Source organism: Haliotis cracherodii, unplaced genomic scaffold (assembly GCF_022045235.1).
Source record: "Haliotis cracherodii isolate W230 unplaced genomic scaffold, xgHalCrac1.p SCAF_37, whole genome shotgun sequence".
NCBI classification, from domain to species: Eukaryota; Metazoa; Mollusca; class Gastropoda; order Lepetellida; family Haliotidae; genus Haliotis; species Haliotis cracherodii.
The window spans coordinates 1,585,850-1,603,500 of record NW_027266294.1 but is presented as its reverse complement, the minus strand read 5'-3'; the positions used below and the strand labels follow the sequence as shown (position 1 = coordinate 1,603,500).

General features: G+C 44.1%; 2 protein-coding genes across 2 annotated transcripts in view; both read right to left on the bottom strand.

Annotated features, from left to right (window-relative positions):
- The window catches only part of LOC139477899 (monocarboxylate transporter 12-like), a 33,060-nt gene extending 20,502 nt beyond the window's left edge, over window positions 1-12,558 (bottom strand). Inside the window, exons 1-3 of the mRNA XM_071260332.1 lie at window positions 12,501-12,558; window positions 4,128-4,352; window positions 1,500-1,643 (exon numbers count right to left, since the gene is read on the bottom strand). Coding sequence (XP_071116433.1) covers window positions 1,500-1,643; window positions 4,128-4,323 — 340 coding nt within the window. The 5' untranslated portion in view covers window positions 4,324-4,352; window positions 12,501-12,558. The remainder of the gene's footprint in view (window positions 1-1,499; window positions 1,644-4,127; window positions 4,353-12,500) is intronic.
- Window positions 12,559-14,128: 1,570 nt separating this feature from the next.
- Window positions 14,129-15,523, bottom strand: LOC139477886 (filaggrin-like). The gene has a single exon (XM_071260318.1). The coding sequence runs from the start codon at window positions 15,521-15,523 to the stop codon at window positions 14,129-14,131; it is 1,395 nt and encodes a 464-aa protein (XP_071116419.1).
- Window positions 15,524-17,651: the final 2,128 nt, after the last annotated feature.

Below are 17,651 nucleotides of genomic sequence, written 5' to 3'. Positions count from 1 at the left end.
TGACCAAGTAAGTCGATTTGTAAAATGTACCCCCAAATATTTGTAACTTCTTACAACCTCACGTTTTTCACCTTTATATAGCCATTTTTCTCGTTTTGATAATTTCCCTCCATTTTTGAAAACTATAAACTTTGTCGTATCGATATTGACCTTCAATTTCCATTTGTTACAATAATACTCAAGTTCATTTATTAACTTTTGAAGTCCAGGTACTGTGCTCGAGAACATAACTATATCATCAGCAAAAAGGAGTAGAAAAAGTTTAATAGTTTCTGGATGGAGTTGGATACCCTCGTTACAATTTTCAGATATTTGTATCGAAAGTTCATTTATGAAAAACGAAAACAGGAATGGACTTAGAATACATCCTTGTCGAACCCCAATATTACAGTAGAAGGAATCAGATAAGGTGTTATTGTTTCGATCACAGACTTTCACATTGTGATATATGCAACATAGTAATTTACCAATTTTAGTACTGATACCTTGAGATTTGCAATGGGACCACAACCTGTTTCTGTTAATTGAGTCAAACGCCATGGCAAAATCGTAGAGTATCCATGCCTGAAACCGGCTTGTGCTTCATCTATCTTATTAAAGGTACAAGATATTTATCTGCAATCGTGGTCATTTTCGTTGACATTATCGAATAAATGTTTATATTATAGAATGTTGAAAACTCATATATACACTGAACAGTATCTGTTTTATGTAAATATAAAGAAATACCGCAATTCATTAGCAAGGTTTCGATGTTCATCCCATGATTTATGCATCGAGGGTGGGAGATATAAAAAAAACTTCAATATTATGTAAAATGTGTAGTAGGCAAGATAGAGTGGATGAATATCTCTTTTTACTTGTATGTCCATTGTACTCCACTGTGAGAAAAAATATATTCCTGTGTATTACTTTAACGATCCAAATATTGTGAAATTCCGACAATTGTTAAACAGTCTAGATAAATTGATAATGCAAAACTTAGCCATGTACATATTCCACGCACTGTTATATAAACCAAATCTGTAAATAATAGTTCAAATTGTGTGCAACATCTCATGTCACATGTACTATAGGTCTAGGGCCTCTTAAGTACTTGATTAAAGATTGATTGAATATTTTTTAAATTGTTTTTGAATACATATGTAATTTATTATCTCGGTAAGATACTGTTCGCTCACAGTCGAAAAAGTGTACATTTATCGATGCAAGATGCAAAGTGATTAATGTTTGCTTTTTGTTTTGCAAAAAACACTTTTGGACATTTGTTTTGTAACCAGTCGTCTATTTACAATTAGTGTTACACTATATTTTATATTGCATCAGTTCAGGTTAGACCCAGTGCCGCCGCATCTTATGTAGTTCATATAGTCGTGAGACGAAGTCCCCATCAAGATATGAATCTTCTTCAAGGAACACATTCCTGTTTATGCATATTGCTCTCACTCACCAGAATGACGTATTGCCCTCACCCACAATTATATAGGAATTGCCCTTACCCACAAGGATGGCGTAAGTCAGGAAGAGCCATCGCATGTCTGTGATGAACGCACTACAGGCAAACCCGACCAGCTCGAGGACGCCTCCCAAGATCACACATGTTCGACAGCTGAACATGTTGATCGCCAAACTGGCCACGGGCCCTGGAACATGTATACAACAAAAGATCATATAAGGGTGATTATTAATTTATTTTCAGGCCAAATTAAATAAGTATGTGAATTATTGTGTCAATAAGGACGGACTTCACATAATCGAGACAGGACCATGAAACCAATGGTCGATAACATGAGCATCGTTCCGTGGTGTTGGTGTACAACGGCTTGCAATCACAGAGCCTCATTACCCGAGCTACGGCTCTCACGGCTCTTACGACTCTTACGACTCTTACGGCTCTCACGACTCTTACGGCTCTTACGGCTCTTACGACTCTTACGACTCTTACGACTCTTACAGCTCTTACGACTCTTACAGCTCTTACGACTCTTAAGACTCTTACGACTCTTACAGCTCTTACGACTCTTACGGTTCTTACGACTCTTACGACTCTTACGACTCTTACGGCTCTTACGACTCTTACGACTCTTACGACTCTTACGGTTCTTACGACTCTTACGACTCTTACAGCTCTTACAGCTCTAACGGCTCTTACGGCTCTTACGGCTCTTACGGCTCTTACGGCTCTTACGACTCTTACAGCTCTTACGGCTCTTACAGCTCTTACGACTCTTACGGTTCTTACGACTCTTACGACTCTTACGGTTCTTACGGTTCTTACGACTCTTACAACTCTTACAGCTCTTACAGCTCTAACGGCTCTTACGGCTCTTACGGCTCTTACGGCTCTTACGACTCTTACGGCTCTTACGGCTCTTACAGCTCTTACGACTCTTACGGTTCTTACGACTCTTACGACTCTTACAACTCTTACGACTCTTACGGTTCTTACGACTCTTACGACTCTTACGACTCTCACGGCTCTTACAGCTCTAACGGCTCTTACGGCTCTTACGGCTCTTACAGCTCTTACGACTCTTACGGCTCCTACAGCTCTTACGACTCTTACAACTCTTACGACTCTTACGGCTCTTACAGCTCTTACGACTCTTACGGTTCTTACGACTCTTACGACTCTTACGGCTCTTACAGCTCTTACAGCTCTTACGACTCTTACGACTCTTACGACTCTTACGGTTCTTACGACTCTTACGGCTCTTACGACTCTTACGACTCTTACGACTCTTACGGTCCTTACGACTCTTACGACTCTTACGACTCTTACGGTTCTTACGACTCTTACGGTTCTTACGACTCTTACGGCTCTTACGACTCTTACGGTCCTTACGACTCTTACGACTCTTACGACTCTTACGGTTCTTACGACTCTTACGACTCTTACGGCTCTTACGACTCTTACGACTCTTACGACTCTTACGACTCTTACGACTCTTACGACTCTTACGGTTCTTACGACTCTTACGACTCTTACGGTTCTTACGACTCTTACGACTCTTACGACTCTCACGGCTCTTACAGCTCCAACGGCTCTTACGGCTCTTACGACTCTTACAGCTCTTACGACTCTTACGGCTCCTACAGCTCTTACGACTCTTAGAGCTCTTACGACTCTTACGGCTCCTACAGCTCTTACGACTCTTACAGCTCTTACGACTCTGACGGCTCTTACAGCCCAACGGGACCAGTTAATCTCAAGACATTTCATTTGAAGTCATTTGTGACAAGAAATATATGTTATTCGTTTCTTCGAGAGGTACTTTTCGTTTTGAAAATTACTTCTCAAACAAATGAACAAGATGTATGTTTCTAGTATAGAACCATTGCTGGCTTCTTGGACTTCGTGAAAACGCCAAATACAAGACGCAAGGGCCAGATTTACAAAGCGATCTTAGCTCTACGACTATCGTCAGTCTTTTTTTTTAAAGTATTGGAGTTACGATTGTCTTAGCTTCAATGAGGTTCTGGGGAGTGGTGCCGTCAGGAGACATCGGTCAATCATGAGAAATATAATGGTTACGAGACGTCTAGGATTGAAGGTGCAATCATCAATGTCTCGCCAAGAATAAATCGTTCACAACGCTCGCACGTCACGATGGCTCAGAGCTACAGATGCTCGAATAACATCTTGGTCAAACCACAATCTCACACATATGCTGATTCCAGATGTGCAAAATGTTCTGTGGGATGTTTCACCAGCGGTAACACTTGTAGTAAGTTAGTGTGTACGTCACATGTGTAGATCTTTAAGCAGCAATCCTAATACAGTCGCAAAACCTTTAGTTCCATGATTGCATTTCTTGATGTTTTGTCAACCATCATTTAAGAGAATCTGACTTTTTTCCTTTACTGCCAAACAAACACCAACAAAACGCATTAGATTGTACACTAGGCGTTCAGCGTGCAACGGAAGAAACCATTTTCATTGAAAGGGGACTGCGGAGGTGTGCGCGTGAAGTTCATGCTTTACGTGTACTGGGCAATGCGCTCTTGACCACTCACCAACCAACAAACCCCCTACCCCTAGATGTGTTTATCGACTGAACGGATTAGCACATCACGAGTCTTCTTAAGTTTTTTTTAACCTCAGTTAGGAACACCTGACTGGTCACCTGTTAGAGCGAACATGCTGGCGAAGAGGGACCCCAGCCACGCCGTGACGGTCACGTCCTCGTGGTAGTGGTCCAGCAGCGCGACGTGCACGACGCCGGCGCAATACGACACCGTGCCCCCCAGCAGCAGGGCGAAGAAGGACGAGACCATCACCACCCACTTCCACCACTGGGGACTGTGTACAGTGGTTGCCATGGCAACACACCAATGACCTGGTCAGTGGTCTGAAATATTAAACATAAAAGGAAGACAATGAAGAAGAAATAGAAATTCTGTCATTTTTTATCAATCAACATGTTATTTCGACGAGTGGCCTGATTAAATGGATATTGCTATGATTTGAGCAACGTCGTAGGTCACGAGAGGAGCTCAACACTTTACAATAAAAACAACCAAAACATTTCCATACCAAGGACGATTCCGACTCGATACTGTAAGCATCACTATCAAACAAGCTTCATCGTGATGCCTGGAGAACAATATGTGGTGTAACAGGTGGTCAGAGCTATAGCAAATTATACTACACCCTCCCAAAAAGAAGAGAAAAGTAAAAAATCTGTCTATATTATAAACTGATACATAATATTGCTCCAGAATGACTGTGTAATCTCGTTCAGCGTCAGACAGATATTGATAGGCATTACTTATAAAGCAATGGCATGCAGTTACAAGAAATGGTTTGTAAGACTTAGTTTTGCTGTCAGTCATTTCGACCAGCTACGACCCGCCTTGTGAATCTGGTACCTGATGATACTAAGTGGTCTTACATGTACGCGGGTTTTAAAAACAATATTGAATAATTCTGAAAATTGTAAATACTTTCACTTAAATTACTGTACTCGATATTGTCAAATTGCAGTGATCTCAATAGTCATAGATTTGAAAGACATATTTCAAATATTGCAGCATCTCAGTGTGGGTTTTATTTGGAGTCTCCACTTCGCTTCCTTTACTTGTCCTACTTATCATGTCATTAGAAGCACGATGTCCTACCACATAACGGGTTTTGATATGAATACAGCATTGTGTGGTAACAAGAGATGTAAACTACATATTACGTATGTCTGTCCATGATTTTATAGAAAATAGTGGTAGGTTTGTACATTGAGTATAAATATATGTTTAGCTATAAATACGCCAGTAGTGTTGGTAACATGAGTTGTCTTCTCATTTCAAAATATGTATTGTTTTTTTACCTTAAAGTTTTGATGTCAACATAATGGAATTACGTAGCAGGGACGGTAGTTACATAAGCCAGTTTGGTCTGTTTACCAACCCTTTCAAGTTAAGTTGAATAAAAGATGTTTAAACTAAATATGAAATACTTATGATAACAATATGAAATACGCTACGCGACCTGTACTTGCATCAGATACACTTGTACAAGCCACTCGACGTCAGGACAAAACATGTCGAGGTAGTGATGTAGTAGCAGTGGTCGTCGGTGTCCCTGCACTTCATATATTTTAGGAATTGCCTTTAATGTGATGATGTAGATTCCGGTGTCCATACTGTGTAAATCACGTTGGGTGCACATCGTGTTTACGTCAGACTGCTCATCTAACCATTTACACTAAAAACTGTAGACAACAACAGCAACCAACAACACTGCTAATTCTATTGTCAGTCAGTCAGTGTGTGTAGGTATGTGTGCAAGCAGCATCAGCATCAGTCTCTAACACTGTCATTAATGTAGAGTTTATGCAACGTATACAGACGCATATTCATTACAGCCCCTGGCCAAAGGGACTTAACAATTCACCGCATGTAAATGCACCTGTACTCTAATTATACTGTGCTTTGAATTCCACATCCAATTTATCGCGGTTTATTTTGCAGGTAGCCTATTTCAATATTAAAAACATGTTTGGAGTCTGCATTTGTTTGTGATACGCTTACCTTTCCGCGAATACCTGGTGTCATCATTATCTGATAAGTTATAAAATCACAAGCCCATGGTATGAGCTTATAGCGCCTCAGCAATGGTTTGACTTCTCGAAGGACTTATTGAAATGTAAAGACAAAATGTTACTACCTAACGTTGATACAACAGTATATAATTATATTGATCCTCATATATGTAACAGTTGTTTAGATGTTTCCTTCCTAGAGGAGATGTTGTCTTGTGATATTACTGATGAAGAAGTGTATTAATGAGTGAACTTGGAACAATGCAGCGAGTAAAGGCGGTATTCCTCTTTTTTAAATCCTCTGATGCTATCCAAGTTCCCTATTTGAGAGACCTATTTAATAAAGTTTTATATGTAGTTATATTTCTAACAGTATGGAACATAGGTGTGCTTGTTCCTTTGCCGAAATCCGGTAACTTGAGTGAACCATCTAACTACAGAGGTATTTCGCTCAGATATCTCGGGTAAACTATTTACCAGCATTTTAGAAATTGGTTTAGGTTATTGTTGGAACTAAATAAATTACCTAGTGAGGCACAGTGCGGGTTTAGACATTTGACCTTGAGATAGGAAAAAAGATTATATATATATGTTCCATTCTAAAGGATGTCATGGAAAAATGCATTTAATGTTGAAGTGCATGTATGAGTCAGTGGCTGCATGTGTGAAAACTAACTCGGATAAGACAGTGACGTTTAATACCATATCAGGTGTGCGACAGGGCTGCGTCCTGTATCCACTATTTTCCATTTTCTTTATAAATGTATTTAAGAGAAATGCAGTTATGGGATATATGTAACTCCTGAAATTAAGGATCTACTTTTACTTTTATTTTGTTACCTGAGAAATACAAGATAATAGGAAGAACCAAGTGCCTATTGTAAATCTGGCTCCTTTGAAAACGAGTTCCATAATCTTTTTTATCTGTGACGCCTTTGCTTCCAAAAGAAATATTTGCCACATTTAGAACATACACTCTTCAAAAAACGAAACGCACAGATAGATGTTTAGTAAATTCATTGTATAAAGTCGATATATTTAAATTAATATCATAGATACAAATATGAAATTTGGAGCTCGATAGTCACATATCGCCGTAGTACAAAGTCATTGAAAACTGTTCATTGCAATGTCACATAAGGCCATATGGTTGCGCTGAACTGAGAATCTCGTGTGACCGCCCCGGGCAGCAATCACGGCTCTGCATCTCCTCGGCACTTACTGGATAAGTGTACGAATTCTACGCCATTCTGCTTGTAACGCGTTGGCCAGTTGTGGGAGTGTCTGTGGCGTGTTCTGACGTTGACGTAAATGTCGATAGAGTTCATCCCAGAGGTGTTCGATTTCTGGTGAAATCTGGAGATCTCGATGGCCAGGGCAAGTCGGTGATGTTGGCATTATGAAGGTGGTCAACCGTTACACGAGCTGTGTAGTCAATGATTGGAAGAAGGTGAGGTTGAAGAATTTGATTAATGTAGCGATTAGCTGGCAAATTTCCCTGAACTACAGATCTCGTTGTGTAGGTTATGGTCCCCCACGCCATGACACTACCGCCACCGAATGTGTCGAATTCACGTACACAATGTGGAGCAAAACGCTCATTTCGACGACGATAAACACGTTGTCTTCCATCTCGCCGTAGAAGAAGACATCGTGATTCATCGCTAAACCATACTCATCTGCAATTTCTAAAATTCCAAGGCTGTAAGGTATGGCACCAACGCAAGTTTCCCTGTTGATGGATCTGTTGCAAAACAGGGACAATAACAGATCTTGCGGGTCGGATTCCAGCCTCGCGAAGATGGCTCCTGACAGTCTTGTCCGATATCCTTCTCAAACCAGCGATGCGTCCTGCAGTCTCCGTCGCTGTGGCAGTGCGATGATGTAAGTGGAACAGTCGAATGTAGCGATCCAGTGCAGAGGTGGTAACTCTTGGACGGCCAGTTCTCGGACGGTCTGCAGTGGAACTGAACTGTGTGTATCGGTTACAAAGGCGGCCAATGGTGCTGAAGTGGAAGCTGAAGTGGCGTGCAACAGAAGACTGCGATTCCCCTCTTTGGTAACGTCGTGTGGTGATGTTCCTATAGGCAGCGCTGAGTCTCGGCATTTTCGAACTTTCTTGCCTTTTTTTTAGCCACTACCACGAGTTACGAATGCCATAACTTGCACGTGCATTTTGCTTTGCTGTTTTCCTCCATGACATTTTTGAACAAGTGTGAAAACAATGCCGTTTAAGTCATTGCAAATCGACAATGGCTGCGTTTTGACGCACCGTTTGTTGAATATCAGGCCACGAACATTTTCCAATAACATATCTCCAATTTATATACCGGATATTTTGTGCAATCAGGTTCAATGAACTACATCCTACCTGTGCGTTTCTTTTTTTGAAGAGTGTACATACGTAAATCACCAAGTAATGTAGACTTTACACAACTCAAATGATGTTCATACTATTAAGTCAGTAGCCACCTTTATCAAAGACATTTTCGAGATGATTTCAAAAGGGTGGTTAATTTAGCAAATTTCCTGTCAGCCACGTGACTACCAACTTTATTCTGTCCACTGAATTGTACTCTGGGCCACAAGACCGAAATACTGAATACTGCCTGATACAGTCGGACTCGTGCAATCGACTCTGCTTTCGGTGGAGATTTCTTATGAATATGGAAAGGGTTTTGTCGCTTTCATTGATCTCACACCTTGTTTCTATTGAGTAAAGCAGAAACCCGTTAATCTGTTGTCTTCAGTTTCCAGGATAACTCAGTGTTATTATGTTCATGAGCGCCACCTGCCTCAGTAATACCTGCTCCCTGGCACTTGAGTATACGCGGCGTGTGCTGCAGGTAGAGCAGGATCTGCTTACCCCTTTCGTGAACACCTGGGTCTTCACTGTTTTTCAGGTATCCATTCGTATAATTGTCATCAAACATTGGCCATCAAAACCATTGGATCTGTGTCGGCGGATAGTCGAGACGCATTGGCGTGTTGGGTTTATGTTATATTATATCAAATCATTTTAATACCTTACCAGTTGAGGAAGAAATTTTGGATGTTGATGCTTTGGCTGTGATTGAAGAAAACACTGATGCTTTGGCAGGAAGAAATTAGAATTTGAAAGAGAAAATTTGGGTATGGGAAATTGAAAAAGAAAACTTGAGAATTGAATCTGAAAAAGACATTAAGCTAAAACAACTTGAATTACAGAAGGATGTAATGGTGATGGATTGTCCAAGCAGAGTAGACTTGTTCCGCCCATCACTGAACGTCATGTTGAGAAGTTTTTCTTACATTTTGAAAAGTTGGCTAACTGTTTGAAATGGGCTGAAAATCAGTGGACGATGTTGTTGCAAAGTGTGTTGAGGGGAAAGCTGAGGAATTGATTCTGCCTTACCTATTGAGATTAGTTCTGATCATCAGGTTATTAGGGCTGAAGTTTTGAAGGCATATGAATTGCTTCCTGAAGCTTACAGCGAAAGTGACCCGTGAAGATCCGGGGTAGAATAGGTCTTCAGCAACCCATACTTGCCGTAAAAAGCGACTATGCTTGTCGTAAAAGGCTCGCTGACTTGGTTGATGCATGTCATCGATCCCAATTGCGTGGATCGATGTTCATGATGTAAATCACTGGATTGTCTGGTCCAGACTCGATTATTTACAGACTGTCGTCGGAATATTGCTGAATGCGGCTAAAAACAACAAACCAAACCAAATACAGAGAAAGTTTAAGTCTGTTAAGAAAAGGGATGGTTCTGATTTTGTTGAGTAACTCAAAGGGTACGTTTTAAGCAGTCAGGGTTTACAGGCAGGAGTTTGCAGGGCCGCAAATCAGGACAAGATGGTCCACCCCCTTCTAGATCTAGTTCTAACAAGTCTGGTTCTAAGTTTGTTGACAAAAAGTCAAGTCCTTCTTCAGCTGGTTCTAAAAATACTTCTGGATTTTCGTCAAAGCCTACGAGGGTATTTCCTCAAGTCATTCTCCCCCTAATGCTTTTGTTTGTGAATGTCAGGACATAACTTTTTTGTGGTTCGGTTAATGAGGAGTTAGCTTTTGTAGACCAGTCATCAAAGTCTGTTGTTGTGAGAGAGGAGTACTTACCTTTTGTTAGTAAAGGTTTTGTGTCAGCTAAAGGTGACAGTTCCAGTGTTAAGCCCATTACCGTTTTTAGATATACTGGTTCTCTTCAAACTCTGACTTTGGATGGTATTTTGCCACTTTCTGAGGAGTCTTCAGCGAACTCTGAGGTTTAGTGAGAGGGTTTATGTGGTTTAGTGAGAGGGTTTATGTGGTTAAGTGAGAGGGTTTATGTGATTGTACCAGGCACTTCTCCATTTTGTGAATTTGAAGACTTCGGAAAATACTATATTTAGATACTGGTGTGATGTGTAAACTTTCGGCATACCGTGGACTGGACAGCTTTCATGTGAGGATCACTCATCATCCCTGATTTCCTGCCTAGCCCATCTCGGAAGCCTGACAACTGTCGCGGCTGGGTGAATATATATTATTACCACTGTTCATTTAGGTACAGATTTCTAGATTAACATATTGTTTCAATTTTGGGAATCGACACATAACAATCATGACCTGGATTGGGCGTCTAAGGCCCTTCATTTCGCTTTGAAGAATTGTGCCCTAATTAGGCGTGTCTGAAATATGTAGTCGTGGGTTCGAATCCCAGTTGTCCTCCTTAAGACTCTCGCTGTGTCAGCACCATACCCGTAGTCATGGGTTTCGCGAAAGTGGTAAACGTCTAAGACCCGCATCACTTTCGGTTTTCTCTCTCTGACACGGTGTGGTATAACAGGAATACTGTTTAAAGCGGCGTTCAACCCAACTCAGTACTTCATGGGTACCTGCTGAATAAAATGGCACCACTATTTTGCCATTTGCGCGCATTTAAATCTGATTGTGCAGATAATCGAGGCTTATATTTCTCTGGCGTTGACGATATGGTAAATAAATGTACAGGCCTTATAGGCTGCGTTGTACAGTTGTGATGGAACACAAAATAAATAATCATACGATTATATGATTGAGCTAAACATTTATAGTTTACACACGGACACATTTAAATGATATCCGCCATCTGCATGGATAAAATATCATTCTATGTGGATTACGGTCTTCCGATGCCACGTGTGACAGGCATACGCGGCCCCGAGGCATGCAGAAACTCACTAAACATTGATACATTCAGAGAGAGCTGGGACCTCTAGGGGATCGGTTAAACTAACAGTAAACCTGTAACAGCACTGCATCATACTCCTTTGGTGAAAACTGCACTGTCAGAAGGCCACATCACGAGGACCCTCAGTGTTTGTATGACGTTGCTGTGGATGTTGACATTAGCATCCTAGTTATTTGATGAAGCGACTGGAGGGCTGCGCTGATCATGTGGACGGAATGTGAATGTGTTATGAATGTTACATTTATACACTCCACATGGACGCTAATACATATATTCATATAAGCTCCTTTTCCTGGTGCCATTTCGTTTGTCAGCTCTAGTCTTTGTAAATAATGTCTTATTAGATCTGGCAATTAATAATTATATTGATTTTATTTTCTCATATTTAACACAACATCCGTATGTTACACTCCATCCTCACAAAAGTATTTTGCTGTAAATAAAAGTCACTCTCCCAGTTATTGTTTATGATGAATGCCTTCCCTGAGTTCCAGAAAAAATAATAATAGTAATAACAATAATAATAGCAATATTTTAAAATGATGATGATGATGATGATGATGATAATAATAATAATAATAATACTATTACTACTACTACTACTACTTCTACTACTACTACTACTACTACTAATAATAATAATAATACAAAATAGTTCACGATGTCATCGCCTTCCGCTGTGTTAGTTCATTAGAAATTAGATTAAAACAGAAAACTAATGCATTACCTCTGATCGTCGTACAGGACGTTATGCTGACAGTGTTCACTGCAGGTGCTGCCGCCTAAATTGCGTTCATGTATTGCATAAACATGTATCATGTGGCAGCCTACCACTCCCCCCTCTTAGTTGCATCCCTGCATCCCTGCATCACTGCATCACTGCTTCACCAGCATATACATTCGTTCACTGAAGCGCAGTGTTATGTACACGGCATCACCACTGCCTGTAGAGCTGATATAACGTATATCGATGTGATCTAGGATAATACCTATCATGTTTGTTGTATTCATATATACATGAACAGGTGTCAGAGGACAAGGGAGGGTGTGTGTGTGTCGGGGGGGGGGGGGGGGGGGGGGGGGGGGAGGGAGAACTCACGCACCACCCAGCATGTGTATGTTACCGTATAGAAACCGTCGCCCTCACGCTGTTGTGAAGGGCCGACTGTATAGCTTCCTTCCACTGGCATAATGTAACGGACACCGCCTCACTCTGCCGTCATTATTTACTCCGAGCTGGTACTTGATGGGAATAACATAGGAAGCCTACCTGTCACAGGGGATCCGCTCCTGTTGTCTTGTTCTGAACAGCGACACTGACACGTCTAATGGACTCCGCCACACCTTAGGCTCAGGGATCCTCAGTCTCAACAGCGTGGGACTCACTCAAGCGTACCAAAGTGAGGAAAAACTAGGTCGTGGCTACACCGTGACGTGTTTAACGCGAAGCAACAATGGTCGACTTGGAAACACACACCACTGCTGTGTAGTATATATTTTTATCAACAGCATAAAAAATGACAACATGTGATCTGTTTATTATTTAACGCTTCAGTGTATTCAGAGAAATAATTGCACCGAGTTGTTAGACAATTATAATCTTCCCCTACATATATACGATTTGTATAGCGTATAGTCTGTGAACTATAGTACATAATGTGGTTGATTCAAATGAACACAGATGGCATGCCAATACAATTAGTGGTATATTAAGTCACGCGATGAAACTGAAACTGAAAACTGAACATTCGGACACAGTTTGTGGAGTCTCTGTTTATTAGGCCACCAATGACAGTGTACGGGAATACAATCGGTACCCGAGGCAACCTGTTTTGTATTTCTCCTGACATCGACACGGTGTGATTATCTTAATACGAATTACCTGTTACCTGTACCCGTACATTTGCCGAATAGAGGAGGGTCTTAGCGCCAAGGTGTTCCCAACTCCAATACCTTAACATCGGCTTACACCTGTCGTAGCGCTACGGTCGCTTTGTGGAACGGGGCCCCGTGAACTACATTTTTTTTCCATAAATAACTCGGCTTTTCATTGGTCGACGGTACACTACTTTCCATACTTTCATCCTTTCAGTCCATTATCCACGTGTTCGTACGGAATGAAAACAACTTTCCTTGTGCCCTGCGTGTCTCCTGCGTGTGTCCTGCGTATGTCTTGCGTATGTCCTGCGTATGTCTTGCGTGTGTCCTGCGTGTCTCCTGCGTGCGTCATGCGTGTCTCCGGCGTTTGTTCTGCATATGTCCTACGTATGTCCTCTGTGTGTCCTGCGTGTCTCCTGCGTGTCTCCTGCGTATGTCCTGTGTGTGTCCTGCGTGTGTCCTGCGTTTGTCCTGCGTATACCCTGCGTATGCCCTGCGTATGCCCTGCGTGTGTACTGCGTATGCCCTGCTTCTCTCCTGCGTATGCCCTGTGTGTGTCCTGCGTTTGTCCTGCGTTTGTCCTGCTTATGCCCTACGTTTGTCCTGCTTATGCCCTGCGTTTTCCTGCGTGTGTCCTGCGTTTGTCCTGTGTGAGTCCTGCGTATGCCCTGCGTTTTTCCTGCGTGTATCCTGTGTGTCCTGCGTATGTCCTGCGTCTGTTCTGCGTTTGTCCCGCGTCTGTCCTGTGTGTGTCCTGCGTGTCTCCTGCGTTTGTCCTGCGCATGTTCTGCGTGTGTCCTACGTGTGTCCTGCGAGTCTCCTGCGTGTCTCCTGCGTTTGGTCCTGCATATGTCCTGCATGTCTCCTGCGTTTCTCCTGCGTGTGTGCTTCGTGTCTCCTGTGTGTCTCCTGCGTTTGGTCCTGCATATGTCCTGCGAGTCTCCTGCGTGTGTCCTGCGAGTCTCCTGCGTGTGTCCTGCGTGTCTCCTGCGTTTGTCCTGCGCATGTTCTGCGTGTGTCCTACGTGTGTCCTGCGAGTCTCCTGCGTGTCTCCTGCGTGTCTCCTGCGTTTGGTCCTGCATATGTCCTGCATGTCTCCTGCGTTTCTCCTGCGTGTGTGCTTCGTGTCTCCTGTGTGTCTCCTGCGTTTGGTCCTGCATATGTCCTGCGAGTCTCCTGCGTGTGTCCTGCGTGTCTCCTGCGTTTTTCCTGCGCATGTCCTGCGTGTGCCCTACGTGTGTCCTGCGTGTCTCCTGTGTGTGCCATGCGTTTGTCATGCGTGTATCCTGCGTGTGTCCTACGTGTGTCCTGCGTGTGTCCTGCGTGTCTCCTGCGTATGTCCTGTGTGTGTCCTGCGTGTGCCCTGCGTATGCCCTGCATGTGTCCTGCGTATGCCTTGCGTGTGCCCTGTGTATGCGCTGCATGTCTCCTGCCTATGTCCTCTGTGTGTCCTGCGTATGCCCTCCGTGTGCCGTGCGTGTGTCCTGCGTGTCTTCTGCGTTTGTCCTGCGTGTGTCCTGCGTGTCTCCTGCGTATGTTCTGCGTTTGTCCTGCGTATGCCCTGCGTATGCCCCGCGTGTGTCCTGCGTTTGGCCTGCGTTTGCTCTGCGTTTGTCCTGCGTGTGTCCTGCGTTTGGCCTGCGTTTGCTCTGCGTTTGGCCTGTGTGAGTCCTGCGTATGCCCTCCTTGTGTTCTGCGTGTGTCCTGTGTGTGTCCTGCGTATGTCCTGCATATGCCCTGCGTTTGTCCTGCGTATGCCCTGCGTATGCCCCGCGTTTGTCCTGCGTATGCCCTGCGTATGCCCCGCGTGTGTCCTGCGTATGTCCTGCGTATGCCCTCCTTGTGTTCTGCGTGTGTCCTGTGTGTGTCCTGCGTATGTCCTGCATATGCCCTGCGTTTGTCCTGCGTATGCCCTGCGTATGCCCCGCGTGTGTCCTGCGTTTGGCCTGCGTTTGCTCTGCGTTTGTCCTGCGTGTGTCCTGCGTTTGTCTTGCGTGAGTCCTGCGTATGTTCTGCGTGTGTCCTGCGTGTGTCCTGCGTTTGTCCTGCGTGTGTCCTGCGTGTCTCCTTCGTTTCTCCTGAGTGTGTCTTTCGAGTCTCCTGCGTGTCACCTGCGTTTGGTCCTGCATTTGTCCTGCGAGTCTCCTGCGTGTGTCCTGCGTGTCTCCGGCGTTTGTCCTGCGTATGTCCTTCGTGTATCTTGCGTGTCTCCTGCGTGTGTCCTGCGTTTGTCCTGCATATGTCCTGCGTGTGTCCTGCGTGTCTCCTGCGTTTGTCCTGCATATGTCCTGCGTATGTCCTGCGTGTATCTTGCGTGCCTCCTGCGTTTGTCCTGCATATGTCCTCCGTGTGTCCTGCGTTTCTCCTGCGTGTCTCCTGCGTGTCTCCTGCGTGTATCCTGCGTGTCTCCTGCATATGTCATGCGTGTGTCCTGCGTTTGCCCTGCATATGTCCTGCGTTTGCCCTGCGTGTCTTCTGCGTTTGTCCTGCATATGTCCTGCATATGTCCTGCGTGTGTCCTTCGTGTCTCCTGCGTGTTTCCTGCGTATGTCCTGCGTGTGTCCTGTGTGTGTCCTGCGTGTTTCCTGCGTATGTCCTGCGTATGTCCTGCGTGTTTCCTGCGTATGTCCTGCGTGTGTCCTGTGTGTGTCCTGCGTATGTCCTGTGTGTGTCCTGCGTGCCTCCTGCGTATCTCCTGTGTGCGTCCTGCGTGTGTCCTGCGTATGTTCTGCGTATGCCCTGCGTGTGTCCTGCGTATGCCCTGCGTGTCTCCTGCGTATGCCCTGCATGTCTCCTGCGTATGTCCTGTGTGTGTCCCGCGTGTCTCCTGCGTTTGTCCTGCTTATGCCCTGCGTGTCTCCTGCGTGTGTTCTGCCTAGTAATTAAAGTGTTCGCCCGTCACGCCGAAGACCCGGGTTCGATTCCCCACATGGGTACAATGTTTGAAGCTCATTTCTGGTGTCCCTGCCGTTATATTGCTGGAATATTGCTAAAAGCGCGGCGTAAAACAATACTCACTCACTCCATGTTGATGTCGAATAACTTGATAAAGGGGCAAGACGTAACTCTGAAACATCTTTAGAAAGAGAAAGATAAGTTGTTATCATGATACGTGTCGTGTATTCATGTTCTTCCAACTTCTAAATGCCCATATAAGACTTAATGAGACGTTCAGTGCCTACAGACACTCGGAAAGTGGGAACACAGCTGTACAAGTGCACGATCCGATATCACGAAAGCAGGAAGGCAAAAAGCGTTGACATGAAGGCAAGGTACTGTTTAGCAGGGTGACATCACCTTCGCTACAGAGGATTGTGTCGCACACCATCTGTACCACAACTCGTGTATCCCTGATGCCACAAGCTGACGATTAACAGAAGACGCCACCCAGGCTCAAGAAGTGATAGGAGTTGGGGACCGGACTATGGGACGAACTACTTCCGGGGGGCGTGTGCATCCGAGATGGTGGTGGCGGGAAGGCGGGAAGGTGGGGAAGGCGGGAAGGTGGGGAAGGTGGGGAAGGAGGGAGGAGGAGGGAGGGAAGAGGAGGGGGAAGGAGGAGGGTGTACAGAGTGTGTGCCGATTGCTTGGGGAGATGACAGATCACTGAGACGAGCTTTTACACAGTCGATGACCCAGCAACTTTGTTGCTAGCTTGACGTCACATCGGCGAAGGATCTTGCAACAAAATTCCACAAATCACGTCATCGGGTATTATGACGTGATTGTAAACTTTGAGGTGAAAGGTTAAAGTATGGGAGTGGTGATCACCTCAGCGCTACGATCATGTGGTGGAACTTTAGTATGGGGAATCGACATGCACACCCGAGGAGAAAAAAAACAGGATCGAAATCTGCGCGCTGCGTGGTGGACCAATCAGATTACAGGCATTTTATTAATGCGTTTGCTGATGAGTAAGCGTTTTGGACATTTCGGCGCCAAGGATGAATGACCCTCTTTCCTACATTTTGTACACTATGTGTTGCAGTTTTCTTTGCAAGAAAATCGGGAGCAGTTTTTTGCACTTGGGTGGCTGGTTGCATGATGTTTTTGTATGTCCATAGAGCATACAGTCCGTGCATTGGGTTGGCCTTTTCCTGTATTGCATAGTTCCTATGTCCTTACCACCTAGATTAAGGTGGACGGGGACTGACTGGCCTAGTAATGTGAGCATTACTACTCGTGTGTTGGTTGTGCCCATTGATCTGATCCTGAACGCCGACAGGATTGTTGGTTGAGTGACTTTCCTTTGGGCTTGGCAGTCAGTTTGATAAAGCTGGTCGTCGGTGATCTTTTTGTCCAGATATACAGCGCACCTGGCATTAGTAAGCCACTTCGGGGTTTCCATTTTAGTTTGATTTCGTTTATGCTTTTGGGCATGTCAGTTGACTCTGTGAGGTTGTCCCCGACAACAACATCGCCTCTTCCACACTTACTTATTGTAACAATGTTTGTGTGCGTATTCTCTTTCGCAATATATAGTTTATATGGGGCAGTTTTTCTGGTGACTAGATTGAAGGGTTGGGCTGACCCTTTTGAGAAC

Coding starts and splice junctions, on each gene's coding strand:
- LOC139477886 (XM_071260318.1), bottom strand. CDS start 15,523: ATGCAGGAGACACGCAGGATACACGCAGGAGACACGCAGGAGACACGC.